Raw genomic sequence first — 19973 nt, 5'->3', positions numbered from 1 at the left:
ATACATTATACAAATGCAACATTATAATATTTTGACTTATTCTTGAATTGATTCAAAAGTTTTCTAGTTCTACACTACCTTATGCCTTAGTCACATCCACCTGTATGGGGGGTTGACCTGTACATGTGCTGCAGGTTTTTGGGTTGTGTCTGGGCCCGTGGAGATTCTTAGACAGGTGCAGCCGCATCGTAAAGGGAGCGCAGGTGTGTCTCCCTTGTGTCCCCTTTAGGGATGCCATGAAAATTGAACGTTCTATTATCGTGCGTCTGGTAAGTATATCTTGAAGTATTTGTAAGGATAACGTAAGTTACATGCACTTCTGATGTATGGGTGATGCTGTCGTATTGTGTCCTCATGCTACACACAAGTCATTAATGAGGTGCACATATTGACTCCTTACTCACCGTGTCCAAAAGCGGCATGTACAAGTTGTGCAGGTGAATTGTAAGGACCCACTAGGACTCGCTTTGTACACACAAGCTACTTCAACCTTACTTATCTTTACGTGTTCTATAAGTGTCTGAATAACAAAGTATGAATGAACATTTTCGCTCCACTGGCTCACTCAGTGGTCTACAATGTTTAGACATCGGTGTAAGTTCATTTTATTTTTAAGGAAACATGGGTCTGGGTTCCCATGAGCATTTTTGCCTACAGACGGCTCATATCCACCCGTAAGGTTCTAAATTAATAGGCTTTATCCATAGCCTTTTAAAAAATTGTGTAAATTAGGAATGTGTAACACCAAAAAAAATTGTAGTCATCCTCATTAACATCAGGTTTCAGGCACTCCCTTTGCAACAAGTCATTGTCCGACACAAATGAAAAGCTGTCTAAAAAGCTAAGGGCAATTTGTAAGCTAAACAATTAATCTGGAAAGCTAAGAGTAAATATGTGTGTTATGGAAACAAAACCACACAAAGATCAGGGGCTGACGGATTTGGACAACCGAGAAAGTGATCAAGAGAGTGAAGGTCTGTGAAGGACTGGAACGGAAAAGGGAAAAGTGCTTGGGTCCGCTTTGGGTCGAGCAGCTCTAACCCATCTGCTGCAATCACAATCAGTTTCAGCTGAATAACTCTGACAAACTACAGCCTGGAGCTTGCAGCCGCAACCAGGCAAGACGCCTACAAGAGGGAGGGCATGAAAGGGAGGGGGTAGCATCCATTGTCTGCTACCCAGAAGGACCAATGTATGAAGAGGGGCGGGCACCCAACGGGTGAAAAGGAGGAATTAAAAGGGTTTCGGTGACAGAAGCGCTCCGTTAAAGAGGAGCTGACTTTCCCCCGCTGTCAATGATGTCCTAAACAAACAATGACGTGAAGCATGTGAGAAAACTGGTGTGCGGCCATAGAGACTGGAGGATGGGGGTGGAGAAGTTCAAGACGAGGTAGACTTGTAGGTCGAACCCCCCCCCCCCCCCTCTTCCGGGGTCTGGTTATATGGTTACGATGTAAATCTTGCTTCTCGTTTGTCATCATGAAACTCAACGAGATTCATGGGGCTTCATTACAAACGTGACACAGATGGGCGAAATCGTGTTTGTCGTGAGCTCAGCTGTTTTGTGGTGAAGATCTGAATACGAACCCATCTTGATTTGATTTTTTTTTGAGCAGGTGGTCACCAATTTAGACACCCGTTGTCCTATTTGGGTAAAAGAGGAGACAAATGGTGGCCTGAGTCAGTGCTAAGACATGTAAATGCAGCGTAATCAAGAAATATTAAAGAGGATGACTTGGTGTGATTCAATTTCGGAGATGGGAGCAAAAAACGCGTTCGTTCCATTGTGCAAATCGTGCAAAATCAAGTCCAGGTCGGGTGCGTTGAGTGATCTGCTGAGCTCATTAAGGCGCTGCTTATTGCCCTGCCAGGGGTGTCAGTGACAGATTCCACTGTTTGGAAACACACAGACGCCCACACAGCCAGCCTGGCTCCACCACTGTCACAGACACACACAGGCTAGCATTCCGTAGGGAGGAGGGGGCAAAGGCAAGGAGACGGGACGGTGCTGGGACAGAGGCTGGAAGGCCGCTGGGTCAATCGGTGCGGGGTGGTCTGAGGTGAAGCGAGGATGATTTTACTTGTGGCACTCAGGTGAAAGCAGCAGGTCTCTTTAGGTCAAGTGGGTCTTTGCAAAGATGGGTCAAGAAGATTCTTCTAGCTTACTAGAAAAATACAGTCAAGTTGTTGGTCAACTGTGTGACAAGTCACTGAAAAAACATCAAAAACAACAGAAATCTGTATTTTAGTAGCGTAAATGGCAAATGGTGAATTCTTACAAAGCCCTTTACTGTGAATGCACACACACATTCACACACTGATAGGGACAACTTATGACCACCAGGAGCAGTGTGGGGCTCAGTGTCTTGCCTAAGAACACTTGGCATATGGGCAGGCAGGGCAGGAACCAATCCACCTCTGTACCACCGCCACCCTTGATGTCAAAAGTTTGTAGCAGTTTTTGGGAAAATTTGCTTTTTTTCACTTTTGGAAACGTATCATGTGGGCAATTCAACTTTTGAATCAGCTTCTTCTGAGAAGATTTGTTTTTTAGTAGAGTGCTTCCCAACCTTGGGGCACACTTCAGTCCTACCCCACTGAAACACTTTGATGACTGCCATTATCAGGCTTTTGCAGATCATCCTCCTGATGGGCAACATACAACATGTTGAAAAAGTTTTTGGTGTGGCTCGCAGCGTGAGGTCTATGACCTTGATATTTTCTGCATGCCCTGTTCAAGTTTGCCAATTTTTATTCCTCAGACACCTCGTATTGACCCAAAGACAGTTGTGATTAAAGCCTAAGCTAGAAAGACTGGCAGTAGCTATTAGAACTGGAAAAAGCCTGACCCCATAAGAAATGCAATACAGGAGGTTTAGTCGAACATTTGTTTTTTTGGGGGGTTTTCGGACTATTCCCTCAAAAACAAAACAGAACAAATAATAAACGTGCATTTTTGCGTGAGGAAAAGATATCAAACTAACTGTGACCCCAAAAGGATAAATTTGTTCCTTGATTTGTTATAAATCCTAAGATGCATTCAAACTTGTCCCAACAAGTTTACTTAAAGCGACAAAACAGTGGAAACTGAATTTTGTGTTTTCACATTCTCATCTCAAGCTTGTATCATCTGAATTGAATTACTGTAATTCAATGAAAATGGCACTGTAGGAGAGGTCGATCGTGACCTGATGCTGCTCATATGAATGTGTAAAAACAACCTGTCAGCTGTCAGCTAAACTTCCTCTGTCTGACACTAATCCCCCTGCAGCTCGATCATAGCTGAGTGACCGGGGCGGGGGGGCACCACGCGTCACTTGAGCTCATTACCACCACAGCCGATTTCTTCATCGAGGTGTTTATTCCAGCTCTGACGTTAATCATCGGGATGTAACCCCTTTATTGAGCTTCGAATAGATGATCAAGCTCGGAGAACATTCAAGGGGTCCAGGATGTGACAGATTCTGGAGATTTTCAGCTTTCTTGACCTTTTGAGGGAGAGAAGAGGGCAGGTCCTGCTTTAAGACAAGTAAAGGAAATGCCAAAGTGTGGAGAGGCCGGAGTGTTTGTTTACCCAACATAAGGCTGCCCAGGAAAACATCCAGACTGATGCTGATCACATGATGGCGGCAAGAGCCTCTCCGGAGACCGTGTGTGTGCGCACCACTGTGTTTGTGTGTCTTTTTCTTCGTGGGAAGATGAAGAGTGTTCAATGACAACAATAATGCACTTTGGTCATGTTTCATTAGGCAGGGAGGCAAGGTGGGGGTGGGATGATGCGCGGTAGGATGGCGGTCCAGCGAGACTGTATTTCTTCCTGTGTCTATCTAGGGAAATGCTTCGAGTCATCAGTAATGGACTGAGCAGGATTAAGAAACGGAGATAATCTTTAATTAAAATGAAGGAAATCTGCTCAATTTAATTCGGAGGTGATAAATACTCAACAAAGTAGAAACGAATGCTACAGAATTCCGCGAATATCCCCACAAGGAACTAAATCTTTTGCATATTTTTTTCTCATTCTAGTGAAATAAACAACTAAAAGGATGAGTTACAAAAAATCTGGTACGGAAGCCTGGAGGTGCTTAATTTACCAGCAAAATGAAGACAAAATAGAATTTTGAGAGAAAGAAACAAAACACATAGAGCTATAGAAGACAAAGTATTTTGAAAAAAGCTCCCCGCTAGAAAAAATCATAATTAAAAAATGTTTTAGGTCATGTTTAAAGATTCACTCTGATCATCTTTTGATCTATTTTATTATGATTATGCTGTTTTTACCTAAAAACTAAATTTCTGTGTCGTTTTCTAGGATATAGTTCATTAGAAATCATCTGGTGGGCGTAACCACTGGCACTATGTTTACATGATTTCCAGCTAATGCTTCCAGTCCCTCACATCCCTAACCTTACTTTAGTGGTGCAACAAAAATGGTGAACAATATTAGAGCTATCCAGCTGTAGAGTTTGGAGCCAGACACCAGGTTGGACGAGGAAAATAAATTTATACATGGATTAGGTCCTCTCCAATTGCAAATTTTTGAAAGAACTACTGGCACGCTGCAAAAAATACATCTTAAGAAAACAAGACAGGCTTTTGGGTTTGGCTAAAAACTGCATAATCATTAATAAAAGACCACTGGGAACGCTTTTACAATTGATCGAAATATAGTTGGAGTTTAAATGTCGCAATGCTCAAAAATCTGTCAAAATGTTCCAGTACCACTTCGATGAACTATGAAGCTACATCACTTGATAGTTTGTTGAGGCATGATGGCTACCATAGTCAGAAAAATTACTGGGTGATATGTGCTGTGCTCCAACATAATGAACTCAAACAAAAGTATTATTTTAAATTGTATGTGTTACAACTGATGAATGTTGAGAGTTATTGTCAATAAAGTTTGACGTATCTGTCAGGTTCCACTCTCTGCAAAGGATGATTATTGCAGATTAAAGAGAGGCATGTTGGCTATGTCCGAATTCCTTCACTATTCGCTACATATGCGTTCGCCTTTTTGTTTTTTTTTGGTGCTGTCCGAATCTCCAATTTTAAAATCAAATTCCCCGGAATTTGAAATCCCAGATATATCTGCGGAAAAACCAGTGTGCATCCATGCTCACTAGATTGGCGAACATAGGCCACAATGCATTGCAATCAACGCTTTCATCTTCGGAACACAGTGGATTTGTAAATAATTGGGGTAAAACGCTTGTATTCATCAGATTTTACCTTTGTGAAAACAAAGTAGTGAGCATGGTGTCAGAATTGCTTTTAAAATCCAGGGCACTACATAGTACAGCACTATATAGTTTTTTAGTAGTTAGGGGTTGGGGGAAATTCAGACATAGTCTTACATAACAAAGCAGTTTGCTAAAACAACTTCCCATCAAAAACTTCTGACCAATCGCCTGCCTCTTAGCCCCTCTATGCATTCTGGTAGTTGAGTCCTATCTATGTTAACAGTTGTGCTTCTCTGATTGACTGTATATGAGAACTGATATGAGTCAAGTTTTTTAAGGCAACCACTACCGCCAATCAGGAGTGAGCTTGTTGGAAGTCCGCACCTCTACCAATTGAAATCGTGCTCGGGAGAGTCTGCCAATCAAACATTTCAAATGTTTCACATGAGACCATATACTTTTATTGAGGGATCTGATTGGCCAGTTTATAACTTGAATAGCTTGCACTATAAAAATAATACGGTGCAGAAAATTAGGAATACCATTAACATATTAAAGGTAGCAGAGCGGACATTTCAACAAATATAAACGTCTATGGGATTGCAGCTTCATGGGACCAGTGTGTACGTCCTGTTTAAAACGGAATGGGGGAGGGGTCACTCAGTCCAGTTGCCTAATACAGTCAATAGATTCACGTAATGCGTCCTTTAATCCAGTTCGTCTTATGATCCAAAAATGTGGTATTTTATTTCATGTTCTTTAATTTTTGAGTAGGAGTTGAATAGGAATTTTTGTGTAGGAATATTTTTAAGCTCAGACATTTTTTTGTTTTTAAGAATGCATGGCACCTGTAGGCCTCCAGCCCACACAACCACATAATTTGTACTTGTATGATCTATATATTGTGGGTCCGAATGGCTTCCTGTTCCCTCATGGACTTAAAGGGATGTTTTCTGGTGAGCCCTGAGACAACCTCGGGGGGCGAATAACTTGGTTGCAGCCACTGTGACATGCATCAGTCAAGCCCACACAGGGAACAACAAACAAAAACCCCTCATGGGGTGGATCTCTCTCCTTATCGTAAACGTAGGAAGTTTTTTGAGTACACCTATTTGTCAAACTAACTGCATGCTGTCATCAACACGTTAAAAAAAGGAAATAAAAAAAGAGATCTCTGTGATAAAACGTTTATTGTGTGTCAGAAAGAAACTAGAGTCTGTAGACCTGAGTGTTGAGGTATCTCTGTTTTTAAAACCAGAAACAGTCAGAGTCGGCAATCAGATAAAAAGAGCTTACTTTTCTAAACTAAATAAATGCATGATTGGAGGTCTTTTTACACTACGAGATATTAAGAGTGCGTCTGAGCTGTAATTAGGCATAAAGCGAGACCCCACTGCAAAAGAAACAGCTCTTAAACTCAGCTAATTGCCTCCAGGAATGCAGACAATAGCCCATTCAGTCCCAAAACCAACAATATGTGTCACAGGTTGCAGAAAACACAGCATATGCATGTTGAGAAAGCACGAGACCCAGAAATTACATGCATACAAAGACTCCATAGAGAAGTTAGCTTTGGGCTTAAAGAAAACGCTCTCTTTACATTTAATGTACTTTTTACACAAAGTCTTAACTCAGCAGGTCCATGTTTTTGCCTATAAAGATCCAGCTTTGGCCTAAATCGAGAGTTGTTAACTATTTGCGCTCACCTGAAAGTTTTAAATTAGTTTAACAAAAACGTCTGGTTTCAATTGATGAGTAATTAAAAGATTAAAGGCCCACTCCAAAAAAATCCTGTTTTTGGTGATTTTAACTTTTTCGTGTTGCATTTTTTTAATGATAGAAGACATATTAGGAAGATTTTGCTCCTGTGTATTTTTGTTTTCAAATCAGGAGCAGACAAAAAAAATGCAGTTTGAAATAGAACGTATTTGTAACACATAGCTCCAATATTTCTCACCATTTTTGTGGCTCCAGTAATTTTGGATTGGGGATGTGAAGGGCTGTAAGCATGTAAACAGAGAGATCTCAGCAACAGGAAGGGAAAGGGAAAGGGAGGTGGGGCTTCTCCTTGCCAACGATCCCACCCATAACTCAGTGGTGAATTTCTAATGATTGCCTCTCTGCTGGAACTATGTCCCAGAAAACAACACATCTGTTTTTTTTTAATTTTTGACTGGAAATGGCATAATTAAAATGATGTTCCTCTGGGAACGCTTTTACAATAGATCAAAGATGATTGGAGCTGGTCTTTAAAGTCATTAGCAAAAATAAAGATTCACTTGTGGAAAATTAGAGATCTTTAAGCAAAAAATTAAACATTAAAAGTGTCACCACTGAAAAAAAAACAAATGTTTGGGTCTGAGGTTTTGGTTGGTGCTAGATGATTCATGCATCCAAAAATTTTACTGATGTTCGGTTTATAGTCAAACGTAGTTGAAGTCATGTGGTAAGGCTATATTTCATTCAAGTAAAATATCGTGTTGGCATGAGGATTTATGGAGAATGATACTAAAACGACCTTGAGGGAGCATCAGTAAAAAGCATCATTAAACCGTTCGATTAACCTCTTCCTCTCGTAAGTGCCATAAAAATGCCTGCATTAACCGTTCCCAGACCTTGATGAATCATCATTGGAGAGTTTGGCATTTACAAGACTAATGGTGGCGGAGGTAGGGGGGGTAATCCTCGCCAAGATCAACCAGTGTGTGTTGAGTTAAGTGTCACTGGGCACCCATGGTGTCAGCTCCTTCACTAATTGCTTCAGCGAGTTTATCAGCAAGTTTTCAGTTAACTCCCCCATCACTGTGGAGTAGACTCACTGCTGCCTCAAGTTCCGCTGGAACACATAGAAGTTGTTAATTAGAGGTACCATGTTTTTCAGAAGAAAGTACCCCCTACTTAAGCTTGTGGTCTGTACCAACTAGGTTTTATCAAAGCTTTTTTTTTCTTTTGAAAAGAATAAATCTTTAGAGAAAAAAATTCCAGTGTGTCTAAAGGCTTCAATGACTTCATTTACTTGTCCCTTGAAGATATTTTTAAGTCCAGACTCCAGGATCGTAACGTGACCCCTAATAGATGGATTAGACTCCATCGTTCACTTCAGAGAGTGCACAAATACACTTTTAGATCTCCTCAGAGCTCAGCTTGATCAAATTATTGCATTAGACCGGTCAACTTATCCAATTAAAGGTGTAAAATGCATGGCTTTTGCCCAAGCGACTCAGACGGGTCCTTTGGGGCGTTGCAGGGTTTGCGGGAGGCTGGAGCCTATCTGCCGCTTCATCGACAGAGCAGGCCTCACCACACTCTCCAGGCTGAGGATAACAGCCTTTCATCTGGCGCAGACCGCCGGCAGCACACAGGCGTCTCTCAGCCCAGATATGCCTTGTAGTAACATCTGAAAGGTACAGATTTGTGAAGCTGTTTCCCAGCTTTGCACTCTTGTGGTCTCCCGTTCTCTTGCATCTACATGCTTAATCTGTAATTGAAGTCCTCAGTTAAGACTTAATTAGGATGATTAGGGGCTGATAAACCCTTAAATACTACGACTATTATAGGAAAAAGAGCCCCATGAATCCAGTAAGTGGTCATAGTTTCATTAAGGATCCGTCCAAAGTCTCTAGCCTTTACTAGATCATTTCCTTCTTACCGATATCGATATACATTTCTATGTGTATTGCATATAAGCTGTCTTACATTTACATTCTGTTGCATCTAAATTGTATATAAGAGCACAAAAAAGCTTATGTATCTTAAAGATGGACCAAACACAATGGACAATTGTACCCCATTTTAACAGCTTGAGAAAAACAGTCCATAAATCCATTAAGGGGGAAGTACAGGCTCCATCTGGTCCAAAGCCCACCAGGGAACACCCACTTAAGTCACCAAACTTTTGAATGCTTGATCAAAGGTAGAGCAAAAAAATAAATAAACATTTGGATACCACAATTAGTAACTGCAACTTTATTTCTGTCTCTACAATATTTGACAAAACCCAGAACTTGATGTTTGACCAAGCTTTTTTAATTTATTGCTCCCTGGAGATTTAAAATTTTCTGCACTAGAAGGCTCACTTAATAGCCTATAAATAACTCCTTATACAGTATATGGATTAATTTTGGTTGTGCTTATTGATGGGGAAGCAAATTTGAAAGTTCTGTTCTTTACAAGTTGCAAACAAGGTTGGGTGTTATTCCCAATACGCTAATGTGTAGTGGTGTCAGACTGTTTTTTTTTTTTTTTTTTGCTAACAAGGTTTGTAGTTAGCATAGTCACAGTTATGCTTGTAACTGTGAATGTCTGAGGGACTTTTCTCTGACACTTTTGTCTCGCTCGATGCGCCTTATAGCTCGGTGCACCTTGTAAATGATACAAGTTCGAAAATAAACCATTTATTTATGGTAAGCCATAGAATTTGGATTGCCCTCAATTTGGCTGCTGTAAATAGCCCTGACTTTCTTTAGCCCCAGCTCTACTATTACACAATCCTACAGAAAAAAAATCATCAACTGCAACTATACTATAAACACGTTCACTAAGAATTTTTTTGTTTGTTTGTTTATTTATGGTCTGACTTAGCACTTATAAAAGTTGCCAGAGAAACCCTTTCAACCACAAAGGTTAGGATTCTGGGGCTGTTGATGGTAGTGATCATATGGGGTTCCTCAAGGCCCAATTCTGGGGCCACTGCACAGTTACCTTTACCAACTCTCCCTCACGTCAATTTCTCAATGTGTCACTGTTTTGGGATTTTTTATTTTATGCAGATGACAGCATCCTTCTAGGAATCTCTTACCAGTTACAAAAATAACCATACTTATAAGTGAACATACATGCACCAATAGACATGTTTGTTTATTCGTTTAACCCTTTAAAACGTAATTTTAGCTCCAGTGTTTATGAATACTGTAACATGTAACCCTTCAACCGTTTACACAATCAAAATTTCTTTTAGCGGATTCTGACGCAGTGAAAAACAGCCTAGCGCTAATATGCAACATTTTACAGTAGTGCAGTGCTCCCACAATCAATAATAATCTGCTGTTTTTGTTAGAGAGAAAAGGGACTTTGTGCTATTTTGCAACACTTTTCATTAGTGCGTAAAGTGTTGCATATTTGTGCACAACCCTCCTTACCTCCTCTGTGAGCTGCCCGGAAGATGTGCCTGGCTCACGGAGCTGCACCTGATGGACAGACTCATGGGGGGCCCCCCACTCCCGTCCACCACCGTTTCCCCCCTGAGCCTCATGTACTGTGTCTTTGTCTGAATATGTGCTATTTGTGTTTAAACGGTGTAGTTTTTTTCTTGTATCAACACATTGTACGCAGTGTAGGGATACGACTTTTTTTTGTCACCAAACCCAACCCCGGCCCTTTTCATGGTCCATCTGCATGCTATACAAAGGTGCGCCGCCGCAGGTCATCTAAGGCGCTCGGCTGCATTGACCTCAGTAACCTCTCGAGATGTGTGTGTGTATCCTGTGTTGCTGTTTGTCTTCTCCTTCTTCATCGAGATGTACTGGAACTGAGTTTCTCCTTGTTGGGATTAATAAAGTTTTCATTTTTTTTTTCATTCAACTGATTTGAAAAGCCGCTTTTCTCCCCGTAAGACTCCGCTGATTCATGCTGATTTCGCAAACGGTCAAAGAGCCTTATTTAGGTATCACTCTAACATATGTAATTTTTTTCATAAAAAAAAAAAAATTAAATTGTGTCCATTGTTTGGAGTGTGTAATAAACATGTAAAAATGTGAGCTACTATTTTGTCATTCTGACCACCGACTCTAAAAATACTGATCTTGTGCAAAAAAAAAGAAAAAAAGAAAGATAAAAACTTTCAGCCCAAAGGCAAAGCCTAGCTGCAGAAACCTCTTAATCTAAACTGACATGTTTCCATGCCTGCAATCTTTGAAGTTAATTTATAACAAATAGATTATTGATCAGAAGATGTCGTCGCTAACGTCCTTTGGGGTTGAGCTGTAGTGCCGTGCCCCTCAAACACCTCTCACTTCCTTTTAGTGAAGAGGTGTCAGTCTTCCGAGGTGTTGAAGAGATTGCAGACAAACACCATCTGCTCCCGGAGGCGAAAAAACAGAAAGGAAAAAAACGTACGAAAAAAAAAGGACAGGTAAAGTCCACTCTTGGTAATTTCATAGCAGCTAAGACAAATGGTTGAAAGAAGGTTTCAAGAAAGACCAGCTCAGCATAATGGTGGATTAGGACTGGGAAACTAGAGATGAAGTGAAAAAAGATCTAATCTGTATTGTTTTAATCCACGGGGAGGATTATGCAGTCACAGTTCCTTGACGCAGCAGCTTGCCAGAGAGAGGTCATCCCCTCCCTTCATGCTTTTTTAGCACTGAGGAGCATCCATATGTCCCTCCCATGCATGTCTGTCACCCAGCAGAAGTCTCTCATAAACTTTATTTCCCACATTACATCCATCACGGCTAGACATGAGTGAGGCGGCAGCATTTCAAGGCCACCGCTGATGAGATCCCTCAAAACAGGCCTTTCATCATGTTTAATGAGAGCAAACAAAACGATGAATAACTGGAAACCCCTGGTTCGGGGTCTGACTGCACATTTGTGTCTAACTCCAAATGTTGGATCTCCTCCATGTGATGTTGACACTGTGCCGCAGAGCTTTTGTTTCCTCCTGTCAAGGACGTGCTCACGCTGAAAAGAGCGAGCAGGAAAGCCCGGCTGGCGTCCCACTGGGGTTTTGTGCTCGGTCGAGCGGCGAAGCTGTTATTCGGCACTGGTGACTGCGTGTGTTTGAGTTGGAAGTGAGTATTTGAAACGGAACAGTATGGCAGATGTTTCTGATGTCTAATCAAAAGCAAGCTAGAAACTGTATCAATTGGATCCATGTAATTACATTTCTTTTCCATTTTGTCATATTACCACCTGTAAACTGCTATATTTTTCCGACTACAAGTGACAGCAGCAAAGAAAAATAATAGTAAAGAAGAAACAATATTATACAAGTTGCACTGGAGTATAAGTTGTGCTTTGCGAGAAATTTATTTAACAAAATACAAGAACAAGAACAGAAATGTTATCTTGAAAGACTAATCATTATGATGGAATGGATGACAATAGACTTATATGTACACGCTTTACTACGAATGCATGCTGATGTTTATTTAGCTTCATGAAACATAGGAGGAACTGAATAAGTGAGTACCATATTAACACAACGTCTGAACAATCAATAAGCTAACAATAGCATAAAGAACATGCTAACAAGTCAACTAAACTCTTTGTATCATTTTAAAACACTAAATCCATGGAATTCTTCATCCTCTGTGTCGCTTTGGAAAAACTCAGCTGAGCCGGATATAAAACTGAGTGGCGCTTCTTCTATTGCATTGCTCTCAGTAGCAAATACTGCACTGATACACATACAAATACATGGCCCTCTGTCGGTTGTTGCTATTTATTTAAAAAGAAAATCACATATAAGTCGCAGCTGAGTGTGGTGCTACGTACACATCGGGCTTCGAATTGTGCGTTAAAGCAACCACTTTTTAAGAAGTCTATGCAAACGAGCGTGATTGCGTGTTTTTGGCTGTGTTTCAAATGCTCGCAAGAAGGAGAATTTTTTAGTCGCGGTTTGTGCCAGCCAGGACACTGAGTCTTTCATTTATTGAAACAGAACTATGAAAGAAAAAGCCTGGAGCAAGATTTGCGAGATTTGCATCATGCCTCCTCCAGTTGTGAGAACATGTGCTAGTATCGGGTTTTGACAGTCCACCACATGATTAAAGCGCGTTCAAGAAACCCTGTTAAGCACGTTCTTGAACGCACATCATTTGCCCAGTGTGTACTTAGGATTAGTCGCACCCCTGGCCAAACGTGCAAAAAAACAACAATTGTATACTTATACTCCGAAAAATAGGTTACAAAGCTTGTCCCAAAACATGTCTTTAAGGACACCAGTTTGGCAAGATGAACAATCCAATTTTAGCCAAGAAAGCTAATTGGTTTCTTTAGTTTAGTCTGTAATCCAGTCAGAAAGTGTCTTTGTTCCTGTTTCCAAACAACAGTACCAGTAAATGCAGCAATCTATTCAAAGGTTTTTGGGTCATGATTGTGAAACTGCTGAATAATATGGCCCAATGAGAGACGTGAATGCAGTAGGTCAGTGGGTCAAGAAGAAAGGATGCAGGGAACTACAGGAATGCGGGGATTTCTCTTTCACTTCTTGACGGATTGATGGACCCCATATTCTTAGGGGCGGAGGCAGACATCCACAGCTTCGTGGGATGATGCCTAATAAGGAAAGGAGGTTCTCTTTTTTTTCTCTCTCAGTCGATGTTTTTTGCCGAACAAAAGCCTTTGTGCAGTCATTCATCACTGTCTCGATTCCCAGTCTAAGAACTCTGTAGAGGAAACAGCAGCAGAGCCTTCTTGGTGGTATGTTCTTGTTTTTTTTTTTTTTTTTGTTTGTTTTTTCAAAACCTCAGCTTCAAAAACATTAGAATTTCAAAGACAAGTGCATGGGGTTGTTTACAACCTGGGGAAGATTGCATCTTGTTGAATAGAGCTTTTTATAGTGAGATGTGTCACTACCGAATACACAAAAAGATCTTACAGATAGGATTTCCCTCTCATATAGGCAACTCATCTTTCATACTCCTGTTTTGTGGCTAGAATATAATGCAGAGGTGCACCATTTAAAGTGTTTTTTTTTTTTAAATGCACAACAAAAAAGTGTTAAATGGCAAAAGTTGCTGCAATTTTGTTGAATTGCAGAAAAACCCCAAGTTGCAGAAGAAATTGCAGAAGAGAGTGATAATATTCTCAATGAGCACATATTTTGATACAGACAAAAAATGCACAGAAGAAAACAAAAAACAATTATGAAATAACAATATAGGCAACAATAATAATTAGAAATAATAATTAAATAACAATGATTAGTTTGATTGCACAATGAAATCAAACTAATTAACCTTAACATTTGGTTTTACAATTCCAACTGGATGATGTGGTATAGTGGTCTACATTGTCTTTCATCTCTGAGCCAAAGAACTTGTTCACATTGGATGAGTCCAGCAAATGACACATCCACTTAAAAACACAAATGGACATTTCCCACTTTAAGCAGGTTTAGACATCCACACACACTGCTTGGACTATGTGCAAGTTCATGGCTTTCCTGACATGAGGTACACCCACAGGTCTGCTCATATAGATGCATCCCATCCACTCTGAGTGGATGTTGACTCTCACAGAAGGCGTCTTAAAAAGACGGGTGGGAATGACTTGAGGGTCATTCCTTTACACAAGGATTATTAAGGGGGTTGCCCTAGCCAAGTTAAAGGGATGGTCAGTGGTCATTTACCCCCCTCCAACCACCCAGCCTGAGACCTCTATCCCCTTCTGTCCAACCCCCAGCCCCTCACTGCTCACTCAGGGGGAAAATTACTTTGAGCTGGGGAACTACGGCTCCATTGAGTTGGGGAGACGTCAGTACAAAGGAGGATGGAGTTTAAAAAATTGTCTCTTTCTTCAATGAGAGTGGTGCATCATTGGAAGGGCTAGGACGATAGAAGCACGGAAGGGACAAGGTCATTAGATTGGCATCTCCATAAGCTCCTCACCCTCATTGTCTGGACAAATCTGCCCCAAAAAGACCTCCATGAGAAATGTCGCTAGTCAACCCCACACTGAGCTCAGAGTCGCTCCCCTTTGTCTCCCACTTTCTGTGTGCTTCCAACACAAAAAGCATTTTTCAAAAACGGCATACAAAGCTTGTCTCCCTCAGAACCAAAAAAAAAAGAAAACATTGTCCTGCTGCCTATAAACGGGGATAGATTACAGGCAGCTGCTGACATCCTCTGGTAATAAAACATCTGCTCCAGAAATTGTTAAAACGTCTCACCTTCGGACATTCCGGCGCTCCTCCTCAAGCTGTTTCAGAAGCTCATCGATGCATTTGTTGGCGTCCATGTACTCCTGTCAACACAAGATAGAGAGCACATAGTTTCAAATATTTTCATTTAAATCCTTCTGTCTGAATAAATAGTGAACCCACAGGTTACTTTTGAGCAGCTTTAAAAGAAAGGTGTGATCTGTCCGTTTAGTCCCACTTTCTCTATGTGCGTAATTCCAGAAGCACCTCTGGGTAACTTCTAACGACTGACCCAAAAACTGAGCCCAGCTGTGTAATGTCAGCTGGGAATATCCCACACTTCGAAAACGTGTGCTACTGAGTTACAGGAATAAGCTCAGGCTGGGAGCAGAATGAAGAAAACAGATGTTAGAATTTCTTAGGCCTTGGTCTAATGACTTGCCCCCTTTAGTGCTACATTCAGCAGGCAGGGGTTGTTGAGAGACGTAGCAGGCCAACATATTTCAGACATTTGCATTTTCACAAACTGTGTCAGAGTGTCAGATCGGGGCAGTCCAGGTTTGAGACTAATTAATTAGATGCTTGCTTGACAGCTCCTGAAAAATCTCCTGGGTGCACGGTTATCTCAGCAGGACAGATGCTCAACATTGATTTCTGGTCATGAGTTCAAATGGTGTAATTGAATAATGGGGTTTCCCGTGTACAATCTTAGTCTAATAACCCATTCAACTGAGCTGTGTTAAGGATTTAGTGCGTACGGAACCAACATAGGTACAGCACATTTGCTGCATCCATAGCTCTTTGCCACCATTGTCCTGTTGTCTCGTTTTACTCTGTTTTGCTCCTCTGTATTGACCATCACATCTTGCTTTTTGTTATGAATGTCATAACAGTGGACACAATTTATTCAATTTATCCACTTTGCATCTCATCAGGTATCTTTTCATAAATGTACAAACACCTAGACAAGTCACTAATATAGCTTTTGTAGGTATTCCTAGTAAGAAAAGTCACACAATAATTCTCCACGGCATTGACCAGTTGTCATCCAGCCAATAAAAACAAAGGTAATTAAAATCATTCCTTTGTAACATCTACTTTGTTGATGCTATATAACAAAGACTTGTAGGGGTTGTTTCTGTGATCAACTGTACTTTTCTTAACTCCCCATGTATTTGTTTTTGTTGGAGTTGCTAAGTATCCAGCATATTTTATTCATTAAAAAGATGCTCAAAGCTGAGTTTGTCTCTTTTCTGTCATGTTTCACAAGAAGAAACCAGACTGGTCCCAACCAGTCCCATTGATTAATAAAAAAACGTTGAGTAGAGACATTTGTACAGAACATTTTCCAAATTTTGCGTTACCATAATAACTTTGATTGCTTTTGTTTTAATTGATTTAGTCTTAGCATATTAACAGTACTCTATTACTTGAAGATTTTAGGTTTTATATAAGTCAGAACCCAAAGTCTACTGTTGTTTCACTTAAGACTCCTCAGGGTTCTATTTTAGGCCCTCTGCTTTCTCCCCTTTGTGTTTATCTCACAGAAAATATAATTCACTTCTAAGCCTATGTTGTTAACATAGTTTACCTATGGTTAAACGATAATTATCTCCAGTTAAACTGAAATAACAGAGTATCTGACCCCTTTTTTAGACACTTTCATTTCTGTTATCTCAAAGAAAATTGATTTTAAAAGCTACATCTTGTTCAGTCAAACCAGACAAATGTACGTGTTGTCTTTGACAAATTAATGTCCTTCAAGGTCATTTAAAGCTGTTGACTGGACTGACTGACTTAGAGTGGCTTCCCTTAAAGAAAAGTTTAACAGGTCTAGATCTCAAAATTTTGGAATGGTAATGGCACTCAGGCGGAAGTATCTTTTGAAAACGCGGATTCAACTACATTTTGTGTCTTTAATTTTTTTGGTGTTTCTCATCTAATTTCAACCATCAAAAGGGCTAAATTTAAATGTCATCAACAGAATGATTTATCCATTATCCAAAACACAATCCATTTTTGTAACTATTATGGAGATATATATACTTAATTATGATCTATTCATTACTGGTTTTTGATTAGGGTACATTGGGATAAAAAAGCCAATATGGTATTAAGACATGTCATTTTCCTTTAATTGTTTTGTTTTATGTGTAGATTTCAAAGGATTTCTGACATTAACATGGGTGATTAAGACATTTGGATAGTTTTGACATTCCCTACTTAACCCCCTCCTACTATGATCCTAGCATAATTCAATAGAAATACTCATAAAATTTAAGAAATGTTTTAACATAGTATTTAATGAAAATCCCCGCCGGGTAAGCTGGTGTAGAAAACTCACTTATTAATTTACTTAAAGCCGTGTTTGGACTGGTTCTGACCTCTCCGTGACCGGCTGTTGAGGCCCGACTTAACTTGAACTACTTCTGTTATCACGTTATCACTGCTTGAGATTTTTTTAACCTGAGGCCGGGGCGGCAAACTCTCAACAGGCCAGATGTTCAGGGGCACAGCCTGCTGCCCTAAATACAGCAAGTGGTGTTGTTTTGTCTCACCCTGCGGTGAAGGCTCCCACTGCTGCTTTTCAACCACTTATGACACATCTGAGGCTGCCATTCAAAGATCACCAGTAGCCAGCGTATAAGATAAGATAAGGATGCGGACAGAATAGTGTTTTTACCAGTTCACTACAAGGTTTACCCCTTACCATCAGAGTTTTAGCGGCAGTGTTTACATTCTTTCGACTGCTGTAACTCCTCCGACGTTTATGCAATTAACGTAATTCCAGGGCATTCTGAAGTAGAGAAAATCAGCCTTGTGCTGATATGCAACACAACACAGGAGTGTGTCGCCAGGAGCGTTTCGCCAAAAATGGCACCACTCTATGTTCATAAAGAGTTGCATGTTGGTGCAAAACCAATGGGAAAATCAACATTTCTTTGCGTCAGAATCGGTTAATTCACATTGATCAGGTAAACAGTCAAAGATTAACGTCATATCAGAAAGCGATTGTTATTTAGGTATCCCTGACTATACCTATATTAGTCAAATCAAGTCAAGTCAACTTTATTTGTAAATCACTTTTAAAAACAGCAGATGCTGACCAAGGTGTTTGACAATGAAAGATAAAACAAAAACAACAATCTAAAATAAACAACATAATACTAAAGTAATAAAAATTAATAAAATCACCAACTCATAGTTAAAAGCCAAAGAGAAAAAGTGAGTTTTTAACTTGGATTTAAAATCATTCGATGACAAAATTACAGTGATAAAGAGTTAATAATAAGAGTTTAAATCAATGAACTTTTAGAGTTTTTTAAATCCTAATTATTCAAGTCTTAAAACATTTAAGTAAATATTTTAAATCTTTCAAGTTGTTATTCCGTGCCAAAGTTTTGTCTCATATGGAGGTTAGGGCTTCATGTCCTCAAAGACAATACTCTTAAGTTTCAGTGACCAAGCAAAAACCAGCTAACAAGTCATTTTAAGGAGTCAGAGTCGAGATTTGTGTCTTTGATTCAGTCCCCAACTCGAGTATTGTAGTTTTAAAATATTCAAAACCAAGTCAAGTTTCAAGTAAAAAGTCCAACTTATTCATTTTTTCATAACCCCAGAAACAAGTTTTACAACATTTTGTGTTGAAATTTATAAGCAAATATTTTTATTCATCATTTGAGTTTAGCAACCCATGTCATCCCAAGTCACGTAGTAGTCGTTTTCTTTTTAAATTTACTTTCAAAACTGTTCAAACATTAAAACTAAAGAAAATTAGCTGAATTTCAAATTTTAATAGTTACTAGCTGTTTAGAATGAAAAGATATTACAAGATAACATTTTTGGAATATCCTCAATCTTAAGTCTCCAGTATTTAAAGACCCACTCTGATCATTGTTTCATTTTATTAGTATTCCTAGTGGTCTTTTTTTATTTGATTTGATATGGTTTATTTCAAGCAATCAAATAAGAATAATACACAAAAAACATTACAATAATCAGTTATAGATTCATACAATGACGTATCAAACTTAAGATAAATAGACATTAAAATTGCTTGAAAGGGAGTGGAAGGAAGCAAATTTATATAATCCCACAACTGTTCTACCGTAACCATTTTATTACATGATTTATCATTAAGCGGTTCCTAACTTTTATCAGACATAATTAGAATCTTTAGTTATCAATGAAGCACATAACAAAGATGAATTACCGGTACTTAATTATTATGTAAAAAAGTAGACATAACTATTTTAAAGATCAACATTGTAAATGCACATCAGTTATCTGAAATATATGCAGAATATGTTAATTATAAAAATAATGCATACGATTAAAAAAATAATCAGGAAAATAGACATAACACTGTTTCAAAAATCTCGGTAGCATAAATTGATCAAAAATAAAAAAATATGTGCAAATTATTATTAATATAGGTAAGGTAAAGCTGTGAAATACAAAAGGTATAATTATGCTGTTTTTAGCAAAAATAAAAAAAAATCTGTCATTTTTAGGAAATAGTTTTTTTTTCAAAGTGGCAGTAGTTCATTTCAAATTTGCCTCCGAGTAGTGGGTGGGACCATTGATGCAGGGCAACCCCACCCCAGTTCCCCTCCCTGTTGCTGAGAGCTCTCTTTTTACACACTCTCTCACTGGCGTACACCACTTTTTTCACCCCAAGCCTAACATTGCCAGTGCAACAAAGATGGCAAGCAATATTGGAGCTATCCAGCCATTCAGTTTTGAGCCAGCTCGGATGAGGAAAACAAAGGCATTTTTATGGATCTAGTCAGCTATCAGTGAATGAATCAGAATGGAGCAGAGCAGAGACCTTGAGTATTTTCTACATCCCAAATAGGCTTTTAATCCAATATCATTTTTTCATTTGACCTTATTCACAAAATTAAAGAAACAGTCAGAAATGT

General features: G+C 39.5%; 1 protein-coding gene across 3 annotated transcripts in view; it reads right to left on the bottom strand.

Annotated features, from left to right (window-relative positions):
• LOC101162908 (nck-associated protein 5) overlaps positions 1 to 19973 on the bottom strand; it is a 155881-nt gene that overhangs the window by 95594 nt on the left and 40314 nt on the right. For all 3 annotated transcript variants that reach the window (XM_020708326.2, XM_020708329.2, XM_020708323.2), the window contains exon 2: positions 15079 to 15152. In XM_020708326.2, coding sequence (XP_020563985.1) covers positions 15079 to 15152 — 74 coding nt within the window. The remainder of the gene's footprint in view (positions 1 to 15078; positions 15153 to 19973) is intronic.

The sequence above is a fragment of the Oryzias latipes genome, chromosome 2 (genome assembly GCF_002234675.1).
Source record: "Oryzias latipes chromosome 2, ASM223467v1".
Classification (NCBI taxonomy): domain Eukaryota; kingdom Metazoa; phylum Chordata; class Actinopteri; order Beloniformes; family Adrianichthyidae; genus Oryzias; species Oryzias latipes.
This window is presented reverse-complemented; position numbering and strand designations above follow the sequence as displayed.